The sequence below is a fragment of the Mus caroli genome, unplaced genomic scaffold, assembly GCF_978045245.1.
Source record: "Mus caroli unplaced genomic scaffold, Mus_caroli_1 scaffold_10, whole genome shotgun sequence".
NCBI classification, from domain to species: Eukaryota; Metazoa; Chordata; class Mammalia; order Rodentia; family Muridae; genus Mus; species Mus caroli.
In genome coordinates this window covers 9,917,880-9,942,995 of record NW_028227265.1, presented here as the reverse complement: position 1 = coordinate 9,942,995, position 25,116 = coordinate 9,917,880, and the positions used below count along the sequence as shown (strand labels likewise).

General features: G+C 48.9%; 1 protein-coding gene across 2 annotated transcripts in view; it reads right to left on the bottom strand.

Annotated features, from left to right (window-relative positions):
- Positions 1 to 1,976: 1,976 nt before the first annotated feature.
- Positions 1,977 to 25,116, bottom strand: part of Mbtps1 (membrane bound transcription factor peptidase, site 1) — a 53,738-nt gene continuing 30,598 nt past the window's right edge. For both annotated transcript variants that reach the window (XM_021169611.3, XM_021169613.3), the window contains exons 12-23: positions 23,946 to 24,090; positions 19,961 to 20,149; positions 18,801 to 18,973; positions 16,647 to 16,762; positions 15,919 to 16,075; positions 15,148 to 15,272; positions 14,445 to 14,522; positions 12,325 to 12,465; positions 9,607 to 9,738; positions 7,801 to 7,927; positions 4,093 to 4,223; positions 1,977 to 2,813 (exon numbers count right to left, since the gene is read on the bottom strand). In XM_021169611.3, the coding sequence (XP_021025270.1) occupies positions 2,617 to 2,813; positions 4,093 to 4,223; positions 7,801 to 7,927; positions 9,607 to 9,738; positions 12,325 to 12,465; positions 14,445 to 14,522; positions 15,148 to 15,272; positions 15,919 to 16,075; positions 16,647 to 16,762; positions 18,801 to 18,973; positions 19,961 to 20,149; positions 23,946 to 24,090 (1,711 nt within the window). In that variant the 3' untranslated portion in view covers positions 1,977 to 2,616. The remainder of the gene's footprint in view (positions 2,814 to 4,092; positions 4,224 to 7,800; positions 7,928 to 9,606; positions 9,739 to 12,324; positions 12,466 to 14,444; positions 14,523 to 15,147; positions 15,273 to 15,918; positions 16,076 to 16,646; positions 16,763 to 18,800; positions 18,974 to 19,960; positions 20,150 to 23,945; positions 24,091 to 25,116) is intronic.

Here is a 25,116-nt window from a genome sequence, read left to right as displayed (position 1 = left end):
TGGGTAAAGCCCTGGATATGGGTGTCCCATACAGGGATCAAGTGTGAGCTCTGAAGCACATACCACTCAGGGCTGGACTTGAGGTGTCTAGGTGTCTAGAGATGCAGAAAGCAAAGAAGCCTGTGTTAAGGCAGTGAAGTGGCCGGGTATGGTGGCGCACGCCTTTAATCCCAGCACTTGGGAGGTGAAGGCAGTGAAGTGGTTTTGTGGTAAGCGTGCAGGGACCAGCTATGCACAGGTGGGGGCAATCTGTAGTAACCAGCATGCTGTCATAGAGCTGAGCTAGTCCGGTGCCCACGGTAGCTCACCTTCACGTGTCAAAGCAAAGGAGGTGTCACTGGCTGTTTCACACATTAACCAAAGCCCAGAGACGTCACCTGCTGTCATGATAAGCGGCAGAGATGAGATCTGAGCTGGAGGATTTCATACATCCCATACTTGAAGCTCAAAAGTCACCACAAAACCTATGCTGCGTAAGATGAGGCTGGAGTGGCCAGAACTCCCTCATCCCCGTCAGCCCCCGGGCCCTTCTCATTCCTCCTCTGCTGGGCCGTGTGCAATATCCTAGGGGTCCTCGGAGCTGAGGGCTGATAGTGAGCCCATGCGCCCGAGAGTGACACAAAGGCTCAACACTAATCACTCCTTAGGCAAGTGGGAGCCACCTGCAAACACAGGGCCCACTGTATGCTGACGTAGTCAAGGCTGCTTGTGACATCCTAAGTGCCTAGAACAGAGGGACCCTGAACTTCATGGGCCTTAGTGACACCTCTCAGACCAACAGCAGCTAAAGCTACAAGTACAAATCCAGCCAGGGGCCAGACACCCAGGGGATTCTCTCTTCTCCTGCCCACAACCCAGTTGGCATGTATGGTCCCTTGCTCAGACAGGGATTCCACGCTGAGGATGCTGGAACTCGGCATGCTTAAAGAAGCAAGTGAAGGAGGAAGCCCAAACCTCACCAAAAATTAATCATGTTCATGTTTTAAAGGCCACAAAGGAGGGGATGTGCTTCAAGTCTGGTAAGGAACTCCTAACCTGGACACACAAGGAAAGCTCACAAGTCTGACAAAGCTTTAAATGACCCCGTCTAAAACCAAGCCCAGGGTGGAAACAGCATTACTCCCAGGGAGACGAATAAAGGGCTATTTCGCCTCCGGATTCAGGACTGCACAGTGAAACCACAGGGATGTCATTATAGCACTGTAACCAGAGCAGCAGAGACACACACAGGCCAGGACATGGCGAAGCTAGATTTCACACTGCTGCCAGAGGTGGGAACTACTGCCCTGCTTTGGAAAGTTTGTCAGTTCCTCCTCCCTCCTAGGAAGACTCTCAAGAGAAACTCACCAGGGCTCGCTCCCCAGTGAATGAAAACACTACCCGTGGTAGTTGGCAATCGGTCTACCCGTAGGAGAATACTATTCAGCCATGAAAAGGAATGGCCTCTGATACCTACGACTCCATGAAAGAAGCTTGAAGACATGATGACGACAGAAAGAAACCAGCTGCGATGTCAAAACCAAAAACACCACAACAGGCAAATTACAGAAAGCAAACTAGCTGTGGGGCAAGGGGGAAGATACAGGAGACTGCTAACAGGCCTGAGTTTTCCTTGGGAGTAATAAGAATGCTCTGGAGTTAAGAGTCGAGTAGGAGGCTGGGCAGTGGTGGCTCATGCCTGTAATCCCAGAACTTGGGAGGCAGAGGCAGGTGGACTTCTGAGTTCAAGGACAGCCTGGTCTACAGAGTGAGTTCCAGGACAGCCAGGACTGCACAGAGAAACCCTGTCTCAAAAAAACCAAAAAGAAAAAAAAAAGTGGAGTAGGACTGGCCATGCTACCTAATGAGAACAGTAGAGCTCACCAAAGCATCGCCTGACTTGGACACTTTTACAGAGTATGAGCTAGCTAAGGCGGATACTACACTGTCAGAGAGGATGGGAAGGTGCAGGGGTCTGGGGCACGACACATGCCAGCTTTGTAAGGTTATGCATATTTATTGAAAATTTCCTTCACCAACAACGGTGAAATCAAGATCCCCAAATTACAAAACATGATGGCAGTTGATAGTTATAAAAAAATAAAGCGAAGGCTTGCATCTCCCACATCCGCGCAAGTCCCCTTCAGTTCAGTGTGTCCTCCATCAAAGAGGAGGTCACGGAATCTGACTCCTTATGACATCATTGCAGAAAACTGCACTCGACTGACAAACAAAAACAACAGCTCTGTTTCCAACTAGCACAGTCTTTAAAGTGACTCTCCCACAATAAATATAGAAAATAGCCTGTAACAAGCATGTCTTTGCTTGGTCAGGGTTGTAGCGTTATGTAGAAAGTATGTCCCGACAGCCCTTCCAGGCTCTGTGTCTTTGGTGCACTGTCAACTGGGCCTGATGCCACTGGAGGCTGAGCTACTGGGAGCCTTCTGCCAGAGCCAAGCACAGAGAGGCACTGCAGGATGTACCTCATAGGTGCCTGGGCAGAACACACTAAGACAGCCACAAGCTGGAGAAAGGGTTCCTTGGAAACAGGCACTTCCCAGGATGCTCTCTGAGGCGCTGTGTGGCCACCAGAGTGGTTCAAGGCTTGTTAGCTTCTGTGGCTGGATACTGCGATGATCACACTGATGGGGTCCTTGCAGGGTGGGCCTGCTGTGCAAGTTGTGGACGCTTTGCCCTGGGCCGCCTCCGCTTCGGCCGGCTCTTGGCCTTGCTGATCTGTACCACAAAGAAGGCCAGGGCCACCATGGCTCCGAGGAAGGCAAAGACGGGGATGGTCTGTCCCACCTCCTGGTTGTAGCGGCCAGGCATGATCCCTGCAAGAGGACAGTGACTGGTCAATGGTGCCACAATGGTGTACAGCTACAGCCTTTCTGAGAATCCGAGACCAAACTCCACTAGCTGGGCTAGCAGGGTAGGCATCACTTCTGAGCCAGAGTTAAGTAGCCCAGGCTGCTAACCATAGTATAGGTGAGAGGCATTTTAGACTGTTTCTAACCCTGGCATGTGTGGGGCAGACAGACCTCGATCAGCCAGCCTGCATCAGCAGGGCCCAGAGAAACTTATATTCCCCAGAGATCAATGGATATACTAGTCTCAATCCAGAGAGGAAGAGGGCAGTGCTAGAGTCCTACTGAGAAGAGTGAGGCAGAGGTCTCATAGGCCTGTTGGCCATGTTCCTAGGGGCAATGCCTCCTGGAGGTGCCATCAGACGAGCCTCAGGTTAAGTCAGTGACACTGGAACCAGGCAGTGCCAAGGGCTCCAGAGTTCAGTCTCACTGGCTTTCAGGATCTTGGTGTCATCATATGCAGTGTCCATTGTTGGCCTCCAAGGGCTGGGGTACCTTTTCCCAGCCAATTCCTGAAACCCAGGGAAAACCTTCTTGGGAGCTATGACTCTCTGAGGAGGCTGTGGGAGTTTCCAGAATAAAAGGACCACACACTCAGCTGGACCAATTCTCCCAGCTAAAATATGGGAACCTGGAGTAATAAATATGCTCAGGCCAAAAGGCTCATCCAATCAGATGACAAGATGGATTACCTCGGGAGCCTGGTGCAGCCCAGCCTGGTGCCAGTCCAGCTGTTAAGCCCCCCAGAGGGCAGCATAACAGATAAGCCTCATAGAGAAAAGCTGTTTCCCGGGGTCCATAATACATATCTGCTTACAGAACTTTAGCAAAGAGCATTCAAGTTAGTCTGGAAATTTTTAAGTGTACCACGCAGCCACCACACTAAAAACTGGTCTGTAAATTGTGTGTATGGAGGCGGTGGAGATGGCTCGGGTTAAGTACGCGTGCTGTGGCTGGAGATGTAGGGTCAGGGTTTGCTTCCCAGATCACTGATGGCTCACAACCCGTAACTCTAGTTCACAGGGTCTGAAGAAGAGGGCACCAGGCAAACCAGTGACACACATACATACATGCAAACATCCATACACAAAAAAGGAAACATTTATTTAAATTAAAATGTATATATAGAATTTTCTAAAAGAAATGGCGTCTTTACTTGTAGGCCTGGCTTTCCCCCTTGGGAGGTGACACCTGGGGACCTTTCCCAGGGTTTAGCCCGGCAAGATGCCTGCCATTAAGGACTCACCTCCAGGAATGTCCCAGGCTCCACTCTCTCCAGGGGACAAAGGTCTCACTTGAGGACGATTGGATCGGAAGTTGGGTAGCACTACTTTGTCCAGGTCGATGGAGAGCAGCTTCTGATGTTTCCAAAGATTACTTCCGGGAAAGAGGTGAAAATTAAACAGATAAGCAGCTGTCCTCATCTAGGACGCTTTAGCAGATATACTGCAAACTGCAAGCAACACAAGGGCCACATGAGACCCTCTACCTCTGGTCACCTGATCGCCAGCAGAGCAGCCAAAGCAAGCGACTGCTTCCCAGTCCTGAGAAAGGCACAGGTCAAATCCACGTGCTGACATCACAGCATGGAGCGAGGAAGGTCTGTCCTGGATTTATAACACAGCCCACCCAGGCCCATTTCTGTTCATCACTGGGAAGACTGCCAAGCAAGGAAAGAGGGCAGTGTAGGTTGGAGCTCTGGAAGGAGCAGAGGCCCCAGGATGTGACAGAAGGCCTTTCTGAGGTTCCAAGTAACTGCAGCAATGCAAAGCAACACAGGGAAGGAAGTATATAACTGTGGTCAGTACTGGGGCCAGACCAACAGCCTGCTGGACTGAGAGACAGCACCCACAACGAGACGAGGACAGATCTGCACATCATTGAGTACTGAAGTACAGGTGAGCAGGAAACATCTGCCTGCCTGTGGTGACAGCCAACAGAACCTGTGTGCTGGAACTCTGGGTTCTTGGGTGGGAGTAAGGCATCACCCATGTCTGCTTCCTCGTTAGGTCCAGGGAAGCTCGTTAGGTCAGAGCAATCAGCTGAAGACTATAGTGACTGATGTACTACGAACAGCAGGGGCACCCTGTTGGCACCTTGGGGAGAGCTAAGTACACCAACGGAAGGAAGGAAGGAAGGAAGGAAGGAAGGAAGGAAGGAAGGAAGGAAGGAAGGAAGGGAGGGAGGGAGGGAGGGAGGGAGGGAGGGAGGGAGGAAGGGAGGAAGGGAGGAAGGGAGGAAGGGAGGAAGGGAGGAAGGGAGGAAGGGAGGAAGGGAGGGAGGGAGGGAGGAAGGGAGGAAGGGAGGAAGGAAGGAGGGTGTGTGTCTGCAAATGAACTCCTTCCCTTCCTGCGGTCAGTCCACCTACAAAGGGTTGGTCTGTGTCATCTTTCCTGTAGCTGAGGGAAAGCCATCAGTCCCCACAGCAGTTGTCAGACCTGAGGGCTGGGACATAGACCCCAGCAGCTCCCAGCTGAGCACAGCTTGGCCAACTCTGACACAGCTTCAGCAGCCTGTTCTGCACAACTCAGTGCTGCTGCTCAGGGTTAGTCTGTCTGAAATGTTCATTAACAAAGTCATCGAACCTGGGGCAGCTCAGGCTCCCAAGTATGTGGCTAAGCAGACATTCTAAAGGTACCCTGTGTCCTGGAGCTGGTAGTGGGGACTCACTGCACTTCCTAGCAGGGCACTGTGGTAAAAGCACTCATGTTACCACAGGAATTTTACAGCACTCTGAGAGATGGGGGCTCTGTGTCGATGTTCCCACAGCAGTGACTGCTAAGGATGCTTGAGGCTCAGCCAAGAACTGGGAAAAAGCCTCCCCTCACAGAGATGGGAACTTGCACTTAGTATGTCAACCTGCAGCTGTCTAACATTGGAACAGAATCTCCTAGTGATTCAGAATATCCTAAGTCTCTGAGGACAGAATAATTTCCCTCAAGATGTGACATGTGAGATAAGAGAGCAGTGCAGCGCTGTGGTACGGAGGGAGAGAACTGCTGAGAGCAAGTCAGAATTAAATCCTCAGAGCTGGGCAGGCATTATCAGCACCCTGGAGAGACTTCAAGTGGGAAGGATTATTCGATGTGGCCAGCCAGATAGCACAGGTACTGCCTCTGTTCTCAGCCTTCAGCGCACTGGGGGAAAAGCTGGGTTTCTGGCTCTAGCTAACATGGCTGCTCTTTGAGCAAGAACTGTCGATCATGTCTAGAATATTAAGTCTGATTTGAATGCAAAGATAACAGAAGGTTCTAAATAAATAAGGACTCAAAAATGGAAATACAAGTTGTAAATGATACAGGGTGACTAGACTGGAAAAGCACTCATCAATGGAAGTTTGAGGAAGAGCAAGCAAGGAGTGCACACACGAGCCTAGGCATGCGTTGCTCAGAGGGCGACAGTGCTGTCTTCTTCACTCTTAATCGGTTTAGCAAAAGCTACTTCATGACCTCCGGCTGCTGATCCCACTGGACAGGCTGGCCAGCAGGCTCCAGGCATTCTTCTGTCTCTGCTTCCCAGTGCTGATTACAGGCGCATCCTGTTGCACCCAGCATGCATTCATTCGTTTGTTTGTTTGTTTGAAACCAAACCAAACAACAACAAAATCCCCGTGGGTCCTAGGGATCAAGCTCAGCACATGGCAAGTGCTTTACTAAGCCACCTCTATGGCGCCAACTTTCTTGCTTCCTGTGACAGAATTCTAAGACACGGTCCCTGAGCAGGGCGCTGAGGCCTGAGCTCATGAGGATGAGTAAAGCATACAGGCTCTCACAGCAGCCAGGCTGGCTCCTCACTGTGTGGATGGGGAGCCCACTGCTGGCTACACCACATCTGTCCATCACTGAACCAAGCATAGCGGCAGCTATGAAAGGGGAGGGAGGAGAAGGAGGGAAGAGGAGAGGCAGTGTTCTCTAAAGGAAGCCGGTGTCAGGAGAGGCTGAGAGAGCAGAAGCCACCTGCCCTGTAAGGGGATGTCTGCAGGGCTCTGGGACACCAAGTCTTGTTAACTTTCTCCCATCTTGTCCTGCTTAAATAAGATACCAGGGGCAGGTAGAAGGACAAGTTGGATAAACAGCTTGGCTAGCCTGGCTGCAGAGAAACTGCAGTGGGAATGTACATCTGAGAAACGGAATGGGATAAGGCAAATGTGATGGTTTGTATATGCTTGGCCCAGGGAGTGGCATGATTAGAAGATGTGGCCCTGTTGGAGTAGGTGTGTCACTGTGGGTGTGGGCTTTAAGACCCTCATCCTAGTGGCCTGGAAGTCAGTCTTCTCCTAGCAGCCTACAGATGAAGCTGTAGAACTCTCAGCTTCCCCGGCACCATGCCTGCCTGGATGTTGCCCTGCTCCCACCTTGATGATAATGGACTGAAATCTGAACGTGTGAGCCAGCCATAATTAAATGTTGTCCTTGTAAGACTTGCCATGGTCATGGTGTCTATTCACAGCAGTAAAACCCTAACTAAGACAGCAGATGAACAACATGTCAGGTGAGAAAGCCAAAGCCACACAGGGCACACATGAGTGCAGCACCTGTGCACAAAGGCCACAGTCCACATAACATGCACTTCTGGCTGGACTGTCACAGCAGAAGCCATACCTCTTAGGAGCAGCTTCAGCCCTGGGTGCAGAAGGAGAGCACCACCTGCATTCCATACACAACACCTTGGACAGGAAGCAAAGCTACACAAGGCAGCCTTCAAATCCTGGCCGGCAGCCAGAGCTCAGCTCCTGCTCAAGTGACAGCACTTGGCTGGACACCACCTTTCTTTCCAAGTCACTCTACCGTAGGACACTACCAAAATATGCTTCCAAAGATCAATATAACTGTCAGAAAAGGAGAACTAGACCGCATTATTTAACAATCAAGTCAGCAGAACTGCACTGTCTCCTATAAACAAGGAATGAGTCACGGCCCTGGGGAACAGTGAGGACATCACTGCACACACTTACCTGGGCGCCGTCTCATTCAAAGGCTGTGGCTTGGCCCATGACAAATGTGGACAGGCTGGAAGGGGCCGAGGTTTCGGGTCTCCCAAGTGGGCTTCAAGAACTTTGGAGTACCGATGGAGGTGGTTTCCTGAGGTCGGCAGCAGTAAGAAAAGGACAGTGATCACCGTTGTAGAATACAGAAGAAAAGGTGGCTCTAAGTGACTGTGTGTTTTGGTGACAGTTCAATGCGTTCTGCCATGCTACACCCCACATGCTTCAGGACCACACTCGACAGGGTACCTGGTTTCCGTCCCCACAGCGTACTGTCCTGGAGCCCTGGAGGCACCTGCCTCTGCCTCTGCCTCCCAAGGGCTGGGCTTACAGACGTGCACACCACTGTCCAGCAGTGCTTACATTTCTCTAACCTTGCTATCCACACTAGAGCCTCCACACATGGCTGCTGAGCAAATGGGATGGGTGCCGCAGCCCTGAGAAACTTTTAAACATTAGATTGAAATATGTTATTAAATTTAATTTTATCTTTTCTATTTTCTTTTAAAGGATTACTTTATGTATATGAATACACTGTAGCTGTCTTCAGACACACCAGAAGAGGGCATCAGATCCCATTACAGATGGTTGTGAGCTACCATGTGGTTGCTGGGAATTGAACTCAGGACCTCTGGAAGAGCAAGGCAGTGCTCTAACCGCTGAGCCATCTCTCCAGCCCTTACCTTTTCTACTTTGTGTGGTATGTGTCCATACATGTTCGTGTGTGTGTGTGTGTGTGTGTGTGTGTGTGTGTGTGTGTGTGTGTGTAGGACAGAGATCGATGCTGGAGGTCATCCTCACTCTGAATTATTCTCATGGAATCTGGAACTCACAGCTGACTGGCTGGCTGGCCAGTGTCTTAGCTCACGCAGAGCTGGGGTTACAGCGTGCTCTGCTGCAGCCAGTGTTTATGAGGCTGCTGAGAGGATCTGAAGGAAAGTCCTTACACTTTCCACCTCCCAGCCCTCCTTACATTCATGTAGGCGTTGAGATTCCTTTCTTCAGTTTTGGCTTCCTTTTATTTTGAGATGGGGTCTCACTGTAACAGGCCAGTCTGGCTTCCATGTAGTCTCTTCCCTTGGCCACCACAGTGTTAGAACATAGGAATACAGCAGCACGCTGGCTGCTGCTCTAACACTCTAACTGGCATCTGTGGCCGACATCCTGATTCTGCAGACAGTGCTGCCAGGGAGGGAACATGAGCCCAACCCACCCAGCCCCTCACATGGCCCAAGTGACCCAAGCGAACTGTTTAACCTCTCTTCCTCCTGTTTCTTTATCTGCACACAAAAATTAATACTATCTCTTTTTACAGGATTCCTGAGAGGCATTTGTGAGCTAATCCTTACAATGTACCCAGCCAAGTGCCTGTGCCCAGAGAGTACTAGAAGATACTGTGCCTTAGGGGTGGAATGACTTGGTAGATAAGAGTGCTGCTGTCTTGCAGAGAACAGGAGTTCAGGCCCATGACCTATGTTAGACAGCTTACAACTCCTGCAAGCTCCAGCTCTATGGGGGCTCCAATGCCTTCTTTTGGTCTCTCCAGGCACTTGCATACATGTGTATAGATCCCCATACACAAACATATTTTAAAAGATGCTGGACTCCACGAGAGTACCCCCACAAAGGGCCCACAATCTCTGTGCACCCTGGGAAGAGGAGATGAGCTGTCAGCAACTACTGGAAAGGATTCACAGCCCTCCCTAAAGGGCAGGTCCCTGGGCTGGCAGTACTTAAGTGCCAAGTCTCTGCTGAGGCACCAGGAGAGATACTCACCTTCCATCCTTTCAGGAGGGGCTAAGCCAGCTCCGCTAGGTGGGCGCTGCCGGTTCCCTGAATGGCTGAGGCTGGGAGGGGTCACGCCATAGGATGTGTATTGAAGGAGCGCATCCAGAAGCCAAAAGCAGTCTGCAAAGTTGACAGGCACACTACTTAGGAACTGGTTTTTTTTTTCCTCCCACCTCCGCAACAGGGTTTTTCTGTATAGTCCCGGCTGTCCTGGAACTCACTCTGTAGACCAGGTTGTCCTTGAACTCAGAAATCCCGCCTGCATCTGCCTCCCAAGTGCTGGGATTAAAGGCGTGTGCCACCATACCCAGCAGGAACTGATTTTTAAGAGAACCGTTGTTGTGGGTTGCCTGAAGCTGTTTGTATTCTGATGTTAATTCTGCTTTCTCGAGAGGGGCGGTCCCCTCCCCCATGCCCGACAAGCAGTAGATCATGTACTCAGGTGACAGCATGTGAACCTTTTTGCCCATTTTAACTGGTCAAATAAAGGCTAGAGGCTATAATTGGGCAGTGGAAGGAAAAGGTAGGATGGAAGGAAAAGTTGGGATCGAAGGTCTTTGAGAGTTGGGGCAGGTAGGAGGAGGAGGAGGAGGAAAAAGGATGGAAGAGGAAGTGAAGAGAACTAAATCAGGAGAAACTGCAAGTAGCAAGGGTCTCATAGCTGGGAAAAAAGTTAGTATAGTGATAGACCTGCCCAATCTAGGCTTATAAAATATAATAACTGGATTGTGTAGTTTTTATTATAGGTTTATTGGGGTTGCAAATTCTTGCAACAGACCCCCCCCCAAGGAAAACTGAAGAGGAGGCTCAGAAGTGAGCCCTTAGGTCACTGTGGTGCTGACACCCCACCAGGCTCTCCTACTTCTGAGAAGAATGTTTTCTCCACAGGCAGGGCTCTAGCCCACCCAGGACAGTCTGTTCCAGCACCTGGTGACTCTATGTCCCAGGGCCCTGGGCAGCTCAGCACCAATGTGACTGGATTAGACCAGTTCTAGACAGCTCATAGGCAAAGACAGAATGATGTTCATTTAGGGATGGCAAAACCAGGTGATACCCACTGAAAAAAGAAAGGCCTCCACACAAGCAGCGCCAAGGACATGAGCTGCCACCAATGACCCGAAGCTATCAAGGAACAGGAAATAGGTCTGAACTATGAGGGACGAGGGAGTCAGTGGTCCTCACCAGGACGGTCAGCTCTTCTCTGCATGTCAGAGTCCAGGTCTGAGAATACAAGCAGCTGTCACTCAGAGATACCCAAAGCTTCTGTCCCACGGAAGCTGCAGATGCTCTAGTCCCAGACCTGCTCTCTGTCTGTCTATTTCCCCCCCCCCCCCCCCCCCCCCCCCCCGTTTACCCAGCCCAATCCCATTAGCACCTATCTGGAGGACAGCAGCCCGGGAGAGGGAAGGCTGTTAAGTACTCTGCTCAGGAAAAGCATGCACTCTGGCCAAGGGCCAAGAGCCCCAAGGACCCAAATCGCTGCCCTCTGAAATGTACGGGCCTGCACAGTCCCTTTAGACACTTAAAACTTTAATAAACACTCTTACCAGGAGAGCTCAGATCTTAAAGAGAATTTCTGTGGAAATAAAACATTAATCTCCTATCTGCTGTGACTCTAAACCTTACTTTTTAAAACCAATCACAGTCTCAGGGTTTATGTAAGCTACTGAAATTCTGTCAACCTCAACTTGAAATCGGGGAAAGGAACAACATACAGCACATGTCCACACCGGTGACCCCGTCCCCAGCACTCTGCAGGGTGCACACCGGTGACCCCGTCCCCAGCACTCTGCAGGGTCCACACCGGTGACCCCTATCCCCAGCACTTTGCAGTGTCCAAGACAGAGACCTGCAGCATTTCCACTGTCCCCTCCCTGAAGTAAGAAAATGGCAGTCCGGACGCAAGCACATGAGCTGCACACCCGGAGAGCACAAGAGGCAGCTGCAGGGGGGCGCAGCAGAGAACTCCTCTGACCTCTCTAAGCTCTATCTTTGAGACAATGACAGAGGCCCCTCACTGACAAAAGCTGTTAGCAGCCAGCTTAGGGGAGAGCGCTATGAGGGCCTCTAAGACCTATGGCTTGAAGAGGGCAGGCCAGAGAAGACACACACACGTCACACAACCTAGCAGGAAGTCTGAGGAAGAAAGGCAGGAGCTGGGCCAATTGGCCTCAAGGAATTTGCTTTTTTTAAAGATTATTATTTTATTTATATGAGTACACTGTAGCTGTCTTCAGACACACCAGAAGAGGGCGTCAGATCTCATTATGGATGGTTGTGAGCCACCATGTGGTTGCTGGGAATTGAACACAGGATCACTGAAAGAGCAGTCAGTGCTCTTAACCACTGAGACATCTCTCCAGCCCAGGACTTTGTACTAAACAAGTGACAGTGACTCATGCCTGTCACTGTCTGTTGGGAAAACAGAGATGGGATTCTAAGGTCTGTAGAGGTTTGTGTGTTCTGAGTGTTAACCTTCAGGTATATGCAGAAATAGTCCAGTAATCACAGTACCTGTTTATTCTCCAGCTTCTGGCCAGTATCATTCCAGGGACAAAGGAAAGAGGGCTGTGTACACAAATCTTCAAGCCCATGAATGTCTTATTCTGGCCATGATGGGGATTGAACTCAGGGCCTCGCATGTCTGAGGCAAAGTGCTGTGCCACTGAGCTACAGCCGCAGCCCTCCTATGTGTTCTTTTCTTACCCTTCTGTCTGTGACTGTCATCCAAGCAGTTGGAGTCTCCATACAGCACGATCCGGCCTCCACCTTCAGATGGAATCTGATAAAGCCCCAAAATGGGAACATTTTCCACAACTGCTGTCTCTTGTTTTAAGACCTCCAATCCTGCAGTAAACAATAAGAAGAGCAGTGAGTTCTCATGAGGAAATGACTGATTTTCTAGTTGCCACTTAACTGGAAACTGACCTGCCTAAGACTAGCAAAGGACAACAGTCAATCAGAGCTGTACAAATCCTTACAACAGGGAAGCAGTGTTTCCAGCATTACTAGTTTCCATTTAAACAAAACCCAACTCTCACAAAACTGTGAGTAGGACGAGTGTAGTTACCTTGTAAAATGTGTGCCCATCCACATGCCATTTAGACATAAGATGTAAGCACAAGCATTAGCAATAGAACCTCTGAAGAGCCAAACAGACACACACCTTGAAATGCTCAAGGAATTGAGATGGAAAAAGGTGTCAGTGCCCTGGGCAGTGCGAACAGCAGAGTCACAGTGTTTAACCTAAGCGTGCCTTAGCACTAGGTGCCATACAGCCTGAGAATCCAGGAGTGTGCCTGCACATCAGCTCCGAAATGCCTATCCTCTATGTGGAACGGGGGAGTTTACATGGCAGTAGTCCCACAGCTAGACAAGAGTTTTGATACTTTGTTATCTTTACTCTATGTCTTGTTCTGTTTGGTGATACCGGGGCTTGAACCTAGGACTAGCTAAGCACACTGCCACCAAACTGCAGCCCCACCCCTGTCCTGCCTGTCACTCACACAGGCAGGCATCAAGCTTGTGTTCTCTTGTCCCAGCTGTCTGGAGAGTTAGCATGACAAGCCTCGCTGAGCTTTGAAAGTGAGGTCTTTTCTGCTCTGGCGTAACAAGCTCCACAGAGTCCCACCTCACATCTAAAGACTATCCAAGTTTACGTCAAGCAGTCCACGTTTGGATGGCACGACACACAAGATAAAGTATGCATTATTAACTCGGCTTTTGCTACCCCCTTCTCCAAATTACTGAACTGCAGGAGGCAACAAGCAAGCTAGGAGGCCATGGCTCTTAGCCCTGGAAGTGGCAAGCCTGAGATAACAGCATTTAGAAAGGACTAATTTACAGTGAGGGGGGCCAGGGGCTGAGAAGATAAAATTGCCATATGCTTAAAGAGGCCTCACACAGTTACAGTGAGAAATCTACTGACACATTTTTCAATTGGTAAAAGTGTCTCTCAGTTACAGAAAAATAACCATCTTGATTGATGGTGGTATGGCTGGTCGCTCTGAAGCCAGGCCATTGGTTTTCAGGAGGAAATGGTCCCACTAGCACATGGTCACCACAGGCTATCATGTCAGTCTCTTAGAACTTAGCAGAGATGAGACATGGCTTACAGCTCAGAATCCCAGCTCTGGAGTGACAGTCACAGGAAGAGCTTCCTGTGGTCCAGTCCCACTGCCCTGCACATAACTTTAAAAACCAGAGGCTGTCTAGTTTGTTCCCGCTTCTCCCAACTCAGCAGGTCTGGGGACTAAGTGGACTGTTTATGGTGAGTTCACCTTCTCAGCCTATACTGGGGCCTGGCCCTGGCTTGAGGGCTGTTTGCTGTGGGTAAACAGACAATCAGAAATGCCTCTTGAAAGGGAAGATGGTGTCTTAATCTTTGAATTTTCATCAGGCTAAGAACTCTCAAAATCATTGAGACTACGCCCCAGCAGCACGCCTATCACAGAAGAACCCTTTGACTGTGACTAAGACCATTCTGAGCCCCATCCTGGAGACCTCCCCTCTTTGGGTAGACTATACACTTATATTCAAATTTTCAGCAAGAGTTAATCTTGCTCATTTGGGATTCCCCCAGAATCCATGTCACAGTCAGTACTATACAAATAATACTGCAGTGAGTTTTATCAGGAACCAGAGAGGATGCAAGGGAAGGCCCATACTGCTAATGGCACTCCTAATGCCCAACAAAACACACACTGGGGACACAGCAGACACTGCTAAAGCCACACTTAGGAGTAAGTACAGCAGGCAGGGCACACGGGAAGCTGGAGAGGGAGGGGAAGGCACGGGGCCTGTGAGCAGCAGCACCCTTCCTTCACCTTGGTCCTTGAAAGTCTGTGTGATCACGACACCGTCTTCTGGAAACTTGGCGATGCTGCACCCCGACGCATAGTACACTGGAAGACAGTCGCTCAGCATTAAGGGGGTGGAGATGCCCAACACCTGCCTCACTGACCCAAAATGCATCTCACACAGGGTCTACACCACTCACTCACATTTGGACAGTCTTTCACCTGTTACATATCAACTACAAGTAATCATTTTAAACTTCAAGGGAAAAGTGCTGCTGGCAGCATGTGGTTTCTGAAGAAACATTTTAAAGTACATAAATAAACTTTTTTTGTTTGTTGAATAGAGTTTCATTATATATCCCAGAGTGGCGTCAAACACCTGTCAGGCTTTGGCTCCCGAGTGCTAGGATTATATGGTCAGTTTATGTTGTGCTAAGGATGGAACTCAGGGCTCTGTGCATGCTAAGTAAATACTTTATCAACTGAGTCACATGCCCAGCTCATTTTTCTACAGTGATGCGAACTGAAGCTAAGTTCTTGCACATGCAAGATAAGTAACCACGGAGGTACAGCCCCAGTCCCAAGTGTGCTATTTCAAAACACTGTAGGTCTTTCTACACTACAGCTAACTTATGAATTCCATCTCTCTGAAATCTAGACTTAAGCATGGAGCCCACATCCTCATTCTCTTGCCAATTGTATGCCTCTACACACAGACATAAAACCTTACTGTCATGGTTTGCCAGGACAAACTCCCCTTCATATAGGCCGTCACTGAACCCCATGTTCCACACAGACAGCAGCTCATTCAGAGCTGGGATGTTCGCTCCTCCGGTGTCTGGCATCCACCACTGCCTATAAAAGTGGCAGAAGGCACAGAGAAGGCAAGAATTAAAATCCTCACATACTCTTCCTCTCTCCTTGACAAAATCCAGTCCACACATACATATAAAAGTGTCAACTTAAACAAGCTGTTTGGTTTGAGAAATATGTAAGCTTACTACTCCAGCCAACTGTCTGCCTCTACACACAGACACACTGAAGCTTTTTTTTAAAATGAAAACTGGCATTTCACTGGCATGCAGTCCAGACAGGCCTAGTCTGGATCTAGGCGGACCAGTGAAGCAGAAGTGAGAAAGGAGGCTAAATACGCTAAAGGAAATCCACAACATAAGACGACATTTACAGCGGCACTCCAGCACCCAGCGCCACAGGTCTCTGAGTGTCAGGTCTTAGGTGCACGTGAACTTTCTTATGTTCGGTATGAAGGACACAGGACTGAACAGCATGTGACAGAGAGTGAAGAACAGGTGTCTGTGCTCAGGAAGGGAGGACAGTGACCCCTTAGTGAGCACTGAGTCTAGAAACCTGTCTCTCTACCAGGAGCTTCTTGTACAGAGAAAAGAGCTTTCTCCACTATCTAGAAAGACAAACCCAAGCTAGGACAGTCACACACTAGCCTGCTGGGGAGCTGTGACACCATACTGCTCTGCAAGCGTACCTCGTGTTTTCATCGTAAAACTTCACTTTTCTCATGACAGAAGTGTTGTACCAGTCACTGAAGACGACAAGGGAAAGGCCGTTGTCCACGTCCCTCCTCAGCTTGGCAATCTCCTCAGGGAAGTATTCTTCCTCACTGTCCACCAGCAGCAAAGTGCCTGCGGGAGGCAATGCCACGATCTGAGAACTGTCACTTCTGAGGGCAGGAAACAATTCCACAGTGCCAACTCTCACCGGTGTCCTGCCAGCCTGCACCACTACAGAAGGAGGTAAGCAAGCCACAAGGACCAGCTAACTGTGTTCTTTGGCTTTTATATTTGCTCAATATAATATTTTGCATTTACTTTGGAAAAAAGTAATATATATATATATATATATATATATATATATATAGTATTTTTTAAAAACAAAAAAAACCCAAAACAACAACAACAACAACAACAAAAAAATGGTTGGGCCAGCAAGATAGCTGGGCATATAGTTCCTTCTACCAAACCTGATTTCACTCAGGATCCATAAACTCGCACGCACACACACACCCCACACACAATCTCTGCCCACAATCAGCTCTGTAGTCAGCTGAGCATGCCGACCACTAGTGAGTATGAACACCATGGGAGCCTTGCTCTGCACCTCCGCTTTGACACGGGGACTCCACGCTGCCGTTACAGGCCTATCAGTGGTCATCACAAGAACACTCAAGACCTGGCCAGCAGGGCTGCTGCTCACCATACTGCGTGGCGTCAAAGCATGTGAATGGGGCGCCGAGCACCTCCACGAAGTAGCCCATGCTGCGCAGATGCTGGTACATGTCTCTGAAGTTGGTGTGGACGTGGTCGCCATTCCTGAAAAGCAACAAGCACACAGTTCAGACGACCACTCTCTGCAGGAAAGGACGGGGCACAGGGCTGATCCTCTCCAGGGCTGCATCGCCTGTGTTAGACAAGCTAAAGCAGCGATGAGAGAGAACTGTGTGCACGGCACGAGCCACGGCAACATGATGCAGGGACAAGGCTCACAGAGTCCTGAGCAGCACTTCAGAGGCACCCAGTAACTTAACAGGAGCCACCTGCATGTGACAAGCACTATGGGGCTGCAGAGATGACTGACACACACGATTGCCCGTCGCCCTGTCTTGCTTTCTTTCCGAAACATGTTCACTCTTCCTCTGCACAGCCAGGTCAACTGTCTAAGCGCCTGGCAAAAAAACTTAGAGCCCATCTCCTTGCAACGCCCACCTGACAGGCTCCTGTGCAGGGTCATGGCCTTGCCTGCTGTCAGTTTCCCCTATTTCCACACCACCTGCCTTTCAGGAAAAACTTAACTCTAAAAGGAAATCTGGGGCTAAAGAGAGAGCTCAGTGCTTAAATCAGCTGCTGTTCCTACAGAGGACCCAGCACCCATGTGGCAGTGCACAACCATTTCCAGAAGAGCCAATGCCCTTTTCTGGTCTCCATGGGCACCAAGAATACAAGTGACATTCACGCAGATAAAACATCTATACACATAAAATTTTCAAAATTAAAAATAAAGCAGGCAAATCTGACCCTGAATCAGGATTCTGATTCCTAGAATCCTGGTCAAGCTAGAGTGGAGGCACATGCCTTTAACCCCAGCAATGAGGAGGCAACATTCAAGGCCAGTCTGGTTTAAAGATTGAGTTCTAGGCCAGCCAGGGCTACACAGAAAAACCCTATCTGAAAAACTTAAAAATATCACAGGAGGAACAACAATATGAACTAATCAGTACCCCCAGAGCTCCCTGGAACTAAACCACCAATCAAAGAAAACACATGGTAGGACTTAAGACTCCAGCTGCATATATGGCAGAGGATGGCCTAGTCAATGGGAGGAGAGGCCCTTGGTCCTGTGAAGGCTCGATGCCCCAGTGTAGGGGAATGCCAGGACCAGGAAGCGGAAGTGGGTAGGTTGGGGAGCAGGGGGAGGGGGGAAGGGGATAGGGGGTTTTCAGAAGGGAAACTAGGAAAGGTGATAATATTTGAAATGTAAATAAAGAAAATATCTAATAAAAAATAAAAATCTAAAAAAAAATTAAATAACAAACCAAAAATAAAACAAAATCCCAAGCCGGGTGTGGTGGCGCACGCCTTTAATCCCAGCACTCCCAGCACTCTGGAGGCAGAGGCAGGTGGATTTCTGAGTTCAAGGCCAGCCTGGTCTACAGAGGGAGTTCCAGGACAGCCAGGGCTAAACAGAGAAACCCTGTCTCGAAAAACCAAAAAAAAAAAAAAAATAAATAAAACAAAAAAATAAAACAAAATCCCAGTCACACGGTCTGATCCCTTTCCTCCTCACCCTTCCACCTCGGAGCCTAAACACCACTTCAACACGGAGCCTAAGCCCCACTCTGCACTAAGAGAAACCAGCCTGCCTTTGAGGCCAAGACAAAGGCCGCCTAGCTGTCCTGCAGGAGTAGCAAGCAGGACAGGGCCTGAGGCAGTCATGGCAGTCACACAGAGCTGGCGCGAAAGGCAGGGGAGGGACAGTCTGAAGCAAGCTGTGAGGAGTGACTTTCAGAAGATCATGTGGCCAACATACAGCGGATGGAATACAGGGAAACAACAACAACAGAACCAGGACCTGTCAAGAGGAGAGACATGTCACCCAGGCCTAAGACAGCCAAAGGAAGGCCATACATGGGAGGCTGGAGACAGAGCTGGAGGATGGACAGTGGGACTGACCAGACTTGCCACCGACTCAGTGGCAGACAGGAAACAAAAGACAACAGAGGATAAGGTCAGAGATTCTGTTGCACAGATGCATGCTCAGAAGTTAGTGTCATCACAACACAGGCTCCCAACAGTGCCAGGAAAATGCACACACAGCCCTAGAAGACAGTGTGCAGGCAAAGCTGCTGCTCACCAGTCTAGAGGGTCATTCTTCATCCGCAAGTTGTCCCTGGGGAAGTAGCCAGGTGGGTAGCGGAGGTTGTGGTACTGGTCCCAGAGGACTCTCTTGCTCCGAGGAGGGGTGGGAATGATCTTCACCTTGATGGGCAGCTTCACGGTGGAAGTGTGCTCCACACCACTGTATAACTGCAAAAGGAGACAGAGAAAACACAAACTTGAAATGTACCTTGCGAGTATCTGAAAAAGTCTTAGTTCAGGTTTTAAAATACCTTTTTCTTTTGCTCTTTCCTTCGTTTCTGAGATAAGATATCAAACTCAGGGTGTGGATTCCAGATGCTTGGATGACCCACACAGTACCATACCACTGTTAAACTGTTTCTATCTACCAGTTTAAGTCACATAGTTTAAATGTAATAATGTGTGGCAATAACATACATTCATGTGCTGCAATTAATTCTGTTCAAACTCGAGAAGAGTTGAAGACTTAAAATTCAAGCATTTTATTCCTAAAAGCCACTAGAGCACACAAAGCCAACCTCATATGTCCTACCTGGAGACCAATTTCAGATGCATTAATTCTGAGCTAGAAATTAAGCCCAAGGAAGTCCTGCCTGCTATGACGCAGCAGCAGAGCATAAGCACAGAGTGGGTCTAACTGCAGAGCATAAGCACAGAGCGGGGTCTAACCTCCCCAGAGCATAAGCACAGAGCAGGGTCTAACCTCCCCAGAGCGTAAGCACAGAGCGGGGTCTAACCTCCCCAGAGCATAAGCACAGAGCGGGGTCTAACCTCCCCAGAGTGTAAGCACAGAGCGGGGTCTAACTTCCCCAGAGTGTAAGCACAGAGCGGGGTCTAACCTCCCCAGAGCATAAGCACAGAGCGGGGTCTAACCTCCACAGAGTGTAAGCACAGAGCGGGGTCTAACCTCCCCAGAGTGTAAGTACAGAGCAGGGTCTAACCTCCACAGAGTGTAAGTACAGAGCGGGGTTTAACTGCAGCTGCTCTGAGGGCAATTCTGCTCCACTGCTCATGGCCATGAGGCTAATTCAGTCAACCTGAGTGATTCATTAAATGGAAACCCCCAGCTCTGAGTCTGTTTCCCACTTCTGCTCTCCTGTCAGGAGCTGGTAAAGGGTAAAGAAAAACAAGCCACAGTGTCCTGGTGACCCTTACCTCTGTCTCTGCTGGGGACGCCACTGTGATCATGATGTGGCCCTGAGCAATGCCTTCCCAGGAAGCTGCCTTCTTGGTCACAGAAATGGAGATGGCAAGGTAACCTGACCAGGGCCACAACACTGAGGAGTAGGAGAAGGCCACTTCAATGTTGTCTCCATTCTGTGGTAAATAGGGTCGCCACTCAGGCTGCAGGGAAAAGAAGTCAGGTCAATAGTGAAGTGAGGTGTGTGGAACAAAAGAGTGACCCTAAGGGAGCTACCCTGGCTGTGCAGATGGAGTCTTGGACTAAGAGAGGACGTGAGCTGTGTGTGTTCTGCAAGGTTATAAAGCTGCCATTCCATAAGAAAACAGGGTGCATTTAATTTGTCAAGAGTTCTCCTGTGTCAGATGAAGAGAACTGACACAAGTGACCCCTTTAGACCTATCCTCAGTGTCACTGAAGTGTCACTGATGCCAGCTGTCACCAACCAAATCCTACAACTACTGAAGGGCACCCGGAGGAAGGTCTGTGACTGCCCTGCTGTGTGCTATGCACACCCCACCATGGGCCAGAGGGGAGAGGAAAAGGAGGCAGGAAGAGAGCTTCAGAAACCGTACAGACCTAAGTCACTGACTCCCTCACAAGCCACAGAGCCACAGAGCCAGGACAACCGCCCAAGAGACTAGGAAGAGTTTTGGGGGAAAAAGACCATGCAGGGTACAACACCACACACCCCAGCGTTAATGACTACTCTTGGGCCACTGGTTAGCAACTGAGGAAAAAATACCATCAATCTCTTCTGCAACAAACTTTAACAGATGAACAAACTCAATATTTAATCACTGAGTTAGTGGAGTATTAATATAAATATTTAAAAAGTACAGAATTAGTCTAAATATAAAACTGACTTTATTATACCTCTGTAAGGGGGAGTTGTAGTTTTCTAAAAAACAAAAGAAAAAAAAAAATCACACAAGAAAAAAATGCAGGGGGCTGGAGAGATGGCTCAGCAGCTAAGAGCACTGCCTGCTCTTCCAGAGGTCTTGAGTTCAATTTCCAGCAACCACTTGGTGGCTCACAACCATCTGTAACGGGATCTGATGCCCTCTTCTGGTGTGTCTGAAGACAGCAACAGTGTATTCATATACATAAAGTAAATAAATAATTCTAAAAAAAGAAAGAAAAAGAAAGAAAGAAAGAAAGAAAGAAAGAAAGAAAGAAAGAAAGAAGAAAAAAATGCAACAATATCAAAATAGAAAACATTTGGGTTGGTGAGATGGTTCAGCAGGTAAGAGCATTAACTGCTCTTACGGAGGTCCTGAGTTCAAATCCCAGCAACTACACATGGTGGCTCACAACCACTCGTCATGAGACCTGACGCCCTTTTCTGGTGTGTCTGAAGACAGCTACAGTGTACTTATAATAATAAATAAATCTTAGAAAAAAAAAAAGAAAACATTTACACAAGTGAGGATTAATAAAACCACCACAGAAAGTCATATCAAGAATAAGAAAACAGCCGGGCGTGGTGGCGCACGCCTTTAATCCCAGCACTCGGGAGGCAGAGGCAGGCGGATTTCTGAGTTCGAGGCCAGCCTGGTCTACAAAGTGAGTTCCAGGACAGCCAGAGCTATACAGAGAAACCCTGTCTCGAAAAAAACCAAAAAAAAAAAAAAAAAAAAAAAAAAAGAATAAGAAAACAATGGCCTGGGGGTGGAGTGGTGAGGGGAACTCTAAAAAACAAAACAAGAACCACCAAGAGTTATCTTTTCTAAAACATAGAGAGAGACACTGTCAGAGCAGCAGAGGAAACTTTAATTCCAGTAAAAAGTTGACAAGGAGACAAAAGGGTAACCGGCACTGAGAGAAATAATCAGTAAACACGGAGGTGCCCACCCCAGAGATGCTTTATACAAACTTCACTAACCAGGTCATCTACCTCTAAAAGGCACAGACACACACACACACACACATATACACACACTAAAAAAGTGACACTATCCACACATCAGAGTATCACTAGCCATAAAAAGGAGCAAAACACAGAATGACACACAAGGAACCTTGAGAACATTTTCAGTGAGAAAAGCCAGGCCCAGCAGGACTGTCTCGAGCAGGCAGATCCAGAGATGGAAAGCTGACTGAGCAAGGTGTAATCCCAGCATTTGGGAAGCAGGGGCAAGGGGATCTCTGTGAGCTGGAGGCCATCCTGGCCTCTACAGCAGTTCTAGGGCTGCCAGGACTATGAATGAAGAGATCCTGTCTCCAATACAAAGAAAAAAAAAAAGGGAAAGGAAGGGGAGGGGAGACGAGGGGGAAAGAAAGGAAAGGAAAGCAGACTGGGGGCCAAGGGATGGGGAGGGGAGGAGGGACAGAGCACATGCTGATGGACACATTATCTTCAGGGGTGACAGAAATGGTCTTGAATGCAGTCGACACTGGCACAGCCGTGTGAATACATTAACAACACACTCAAATTTAAAAGACCCTCATGAAATACAAAAATGAGAAAGGCATGTCCCCCAGGACAGGCATGGTGCAGACATCTCCATAAACCCCAGGAACAGCAGTCCTGGAGAGAAGTTAGTGTACACACCAATAACTGCAGTAACCCCCACCCTGACTCAGGCAGGATTCCCATCTAGGGAGGACACGCTGACGACGCTGACGCTAACGCTGAGGAAATACCTCAGAAGAAAAGAAAACTCTGTAACCAGAATCTGTGTAGGCAAAGCCACCTAAGTGCTCACGTGAAGGCACACAGTGAGCCAAGGCAAACCCAACACCCATCGTGCGGAGACACTAAAGCACACTGCTGTTTCAGATGCCTACAGTGGACAGACTGAAATACAGTTTTGTTCACCATACAATGACAACAAACGACAAGTAGTTGCAATAAGGTCTGGTAAAGAGCCAGGCAGTGGTGGCACACGCCTTTAATCCTAGCACTTGGGACACAGAGACAGGTGGATTTCTGAGTTCAAGGCCAACCGGTCTATAGAGTGAGTTCCAGGACAGCCACAACTACACAGAAAAACTCTTGTCTTGAAAAACCCAAAACCAAAAAACAACAACAAAAAGTCTGGTAAAGAATATGTTTAAGAGCCGGGCGTGGTGGCGCACGCCTTTAATCCCAGCACTTGGAAGGCAGAGGCAGGTGGATTTCTGAGTTCGAGGCCAGCCTGGTCTACAAGTGAGTTCCAGGACAGCCAAGGCTACACAGAGAAAAACAAAAAAACAAACAAACAAAAAGGAATATGTTTAAGAGCTGGAGAGATGGCTCAGTGGTTAAGAGCACTGACTGCTCTTCCACAGGTCCCAAGTTAAATTCTCAGCAACCACATGGTGGCTCACAACCATCTGTAATGGGATCCAATGTCCTCTTCTGGTGTGTCTGAGGATATCAACAGTACACTGACATATGTAAAGTAAATAAATCTTTTTAAAAAATGTTTTAAAGTACCTGGTTCTGGAGGTGAGGTTAGAAAACCATAAAAGTAAAATTCAAAACAAGAACCAGGCCTTCTATAAGGCCTACAAGTGCTCAGGAAGGAAGAAAGTCATTTTCATCAGTCAGTAGCTGTGAAAACAAAAAGGTGCTCTGCTGTTAGGAGCCAAAGCCAGACAATGAACTGAGGCCTTGGCTTTTCTATAGAGTAGCAGGTCTGACTTTCTGTACAGCATCTGCCTACCACCATCTGAAGCTTGAGCAGCTGAAAGGAGCCCAGCACCCCCCCGACAGTTTCTCTGCACAGCGCTGGATGACCTGGAACTCACTCACAGACTAGGCAGGCTGTCCCTGAACTCAGAGATCTGCCTGTCCCTGTTTCCTGAGACGAAAGGAACACACCCACCAAGCCCTTCTCTCTTAACTTCAGAGATCTGCCTGTCCCTGTTTCCTGAGACGAAAGGAACACACCCACCAAGCCCTTCTCTCTTAACTTCAGGAGGGGTAGTAACTAAGGTACAAAGTCTGGGCCATGTCACACAGAGAAGGTTCACCTTATCCACAATTCTTCCTGTGACTCCCATGCCATTGAGGATGGTGACATTAACGATTGTTGGCATTCCTCCGTAGTAGATAGGCTGTGAGCAGTAGGGCCACATGTAGGGACACTCAGTCAGGTCGATGTAGCTAGGACTCAGGCTGAAACAAGAAGAGTGTTACTGTAGACCACATCAGAGAGTGCCGGGCACAGGTAGCACAGTGAGGCTGCACACTAAAGGCCTGCTTGTAGGGTGTGCTGGCTGGCACTGAGGGTGTGCCCACTGTGCTGCTCCTGACTGCTACAGTGAACAGCAGAGATGTGCAGGAAGCACCTCCACCTCCTGCAGTTGGGCTCTGTCAGCTCTATGGCAGCAGACTATGGACTCAAGTTTTAGGAGGCTTTCGTGGCAGGCACACCCATTTACCAATGCAGTCTGCAGTCAAGGGGACAGCTCTGTGAAACCCTGCTCAGGGGCGGACAGGAGGGGACAGCACAGGAACTCTGAGTCTAGATTCCCCCAGACTTCCTGCACATCAGCTGCCCTCCTCCCTTACAGCAGGGATTCTTGCTCTGGTGCACCAGGCACACTCAGCTGAGACCCATGAAACATTCCCACAGAATGCTGAGCCTGGAGAGGCTGGGGCCTGGCCGAGATGTGCACAAGTGCTGACAAAATGATCCTGCATGTTCTTTCATCTGTTGTGTCTGAACTGCATCTGTGCCAGGTTAACAGCATTCCTAGCCAACCCTGGGGTCAGCTATCTATGTGCAGGAAGTGTATGCAGCCGCAGACAGTGGGCAGGGCTGTTCCTTACTTCATCTCACTATGGTGCACTCACCGTAACCATAGCTGGGCAAACTGAATTACTACATAAAAGTCTTAACAGTATCTTTGTGTACATATTTTCATGTGCAAGTGCACATGTGTGTATGCACATGAAGGTCAGAGGTTGTTCCTCAGAATGAATGTTCAACTTGTTTTGTGGGGTAGGGTGTCTCACCATAATCTGAGCCTTATAGATTCAGTTAAGACTGGTTGGCAGCTAACTCCAGAGAGCGGGCTACTACACGCAGCTATTTATATGTACTCTGGGGAGAGAACGCATGGCCTCATGCTTGCTCAGCAATTACTTTACAGACTGGGCTACATCCTCAGCTGAGCACCGAGAGCTCAGAGACACACA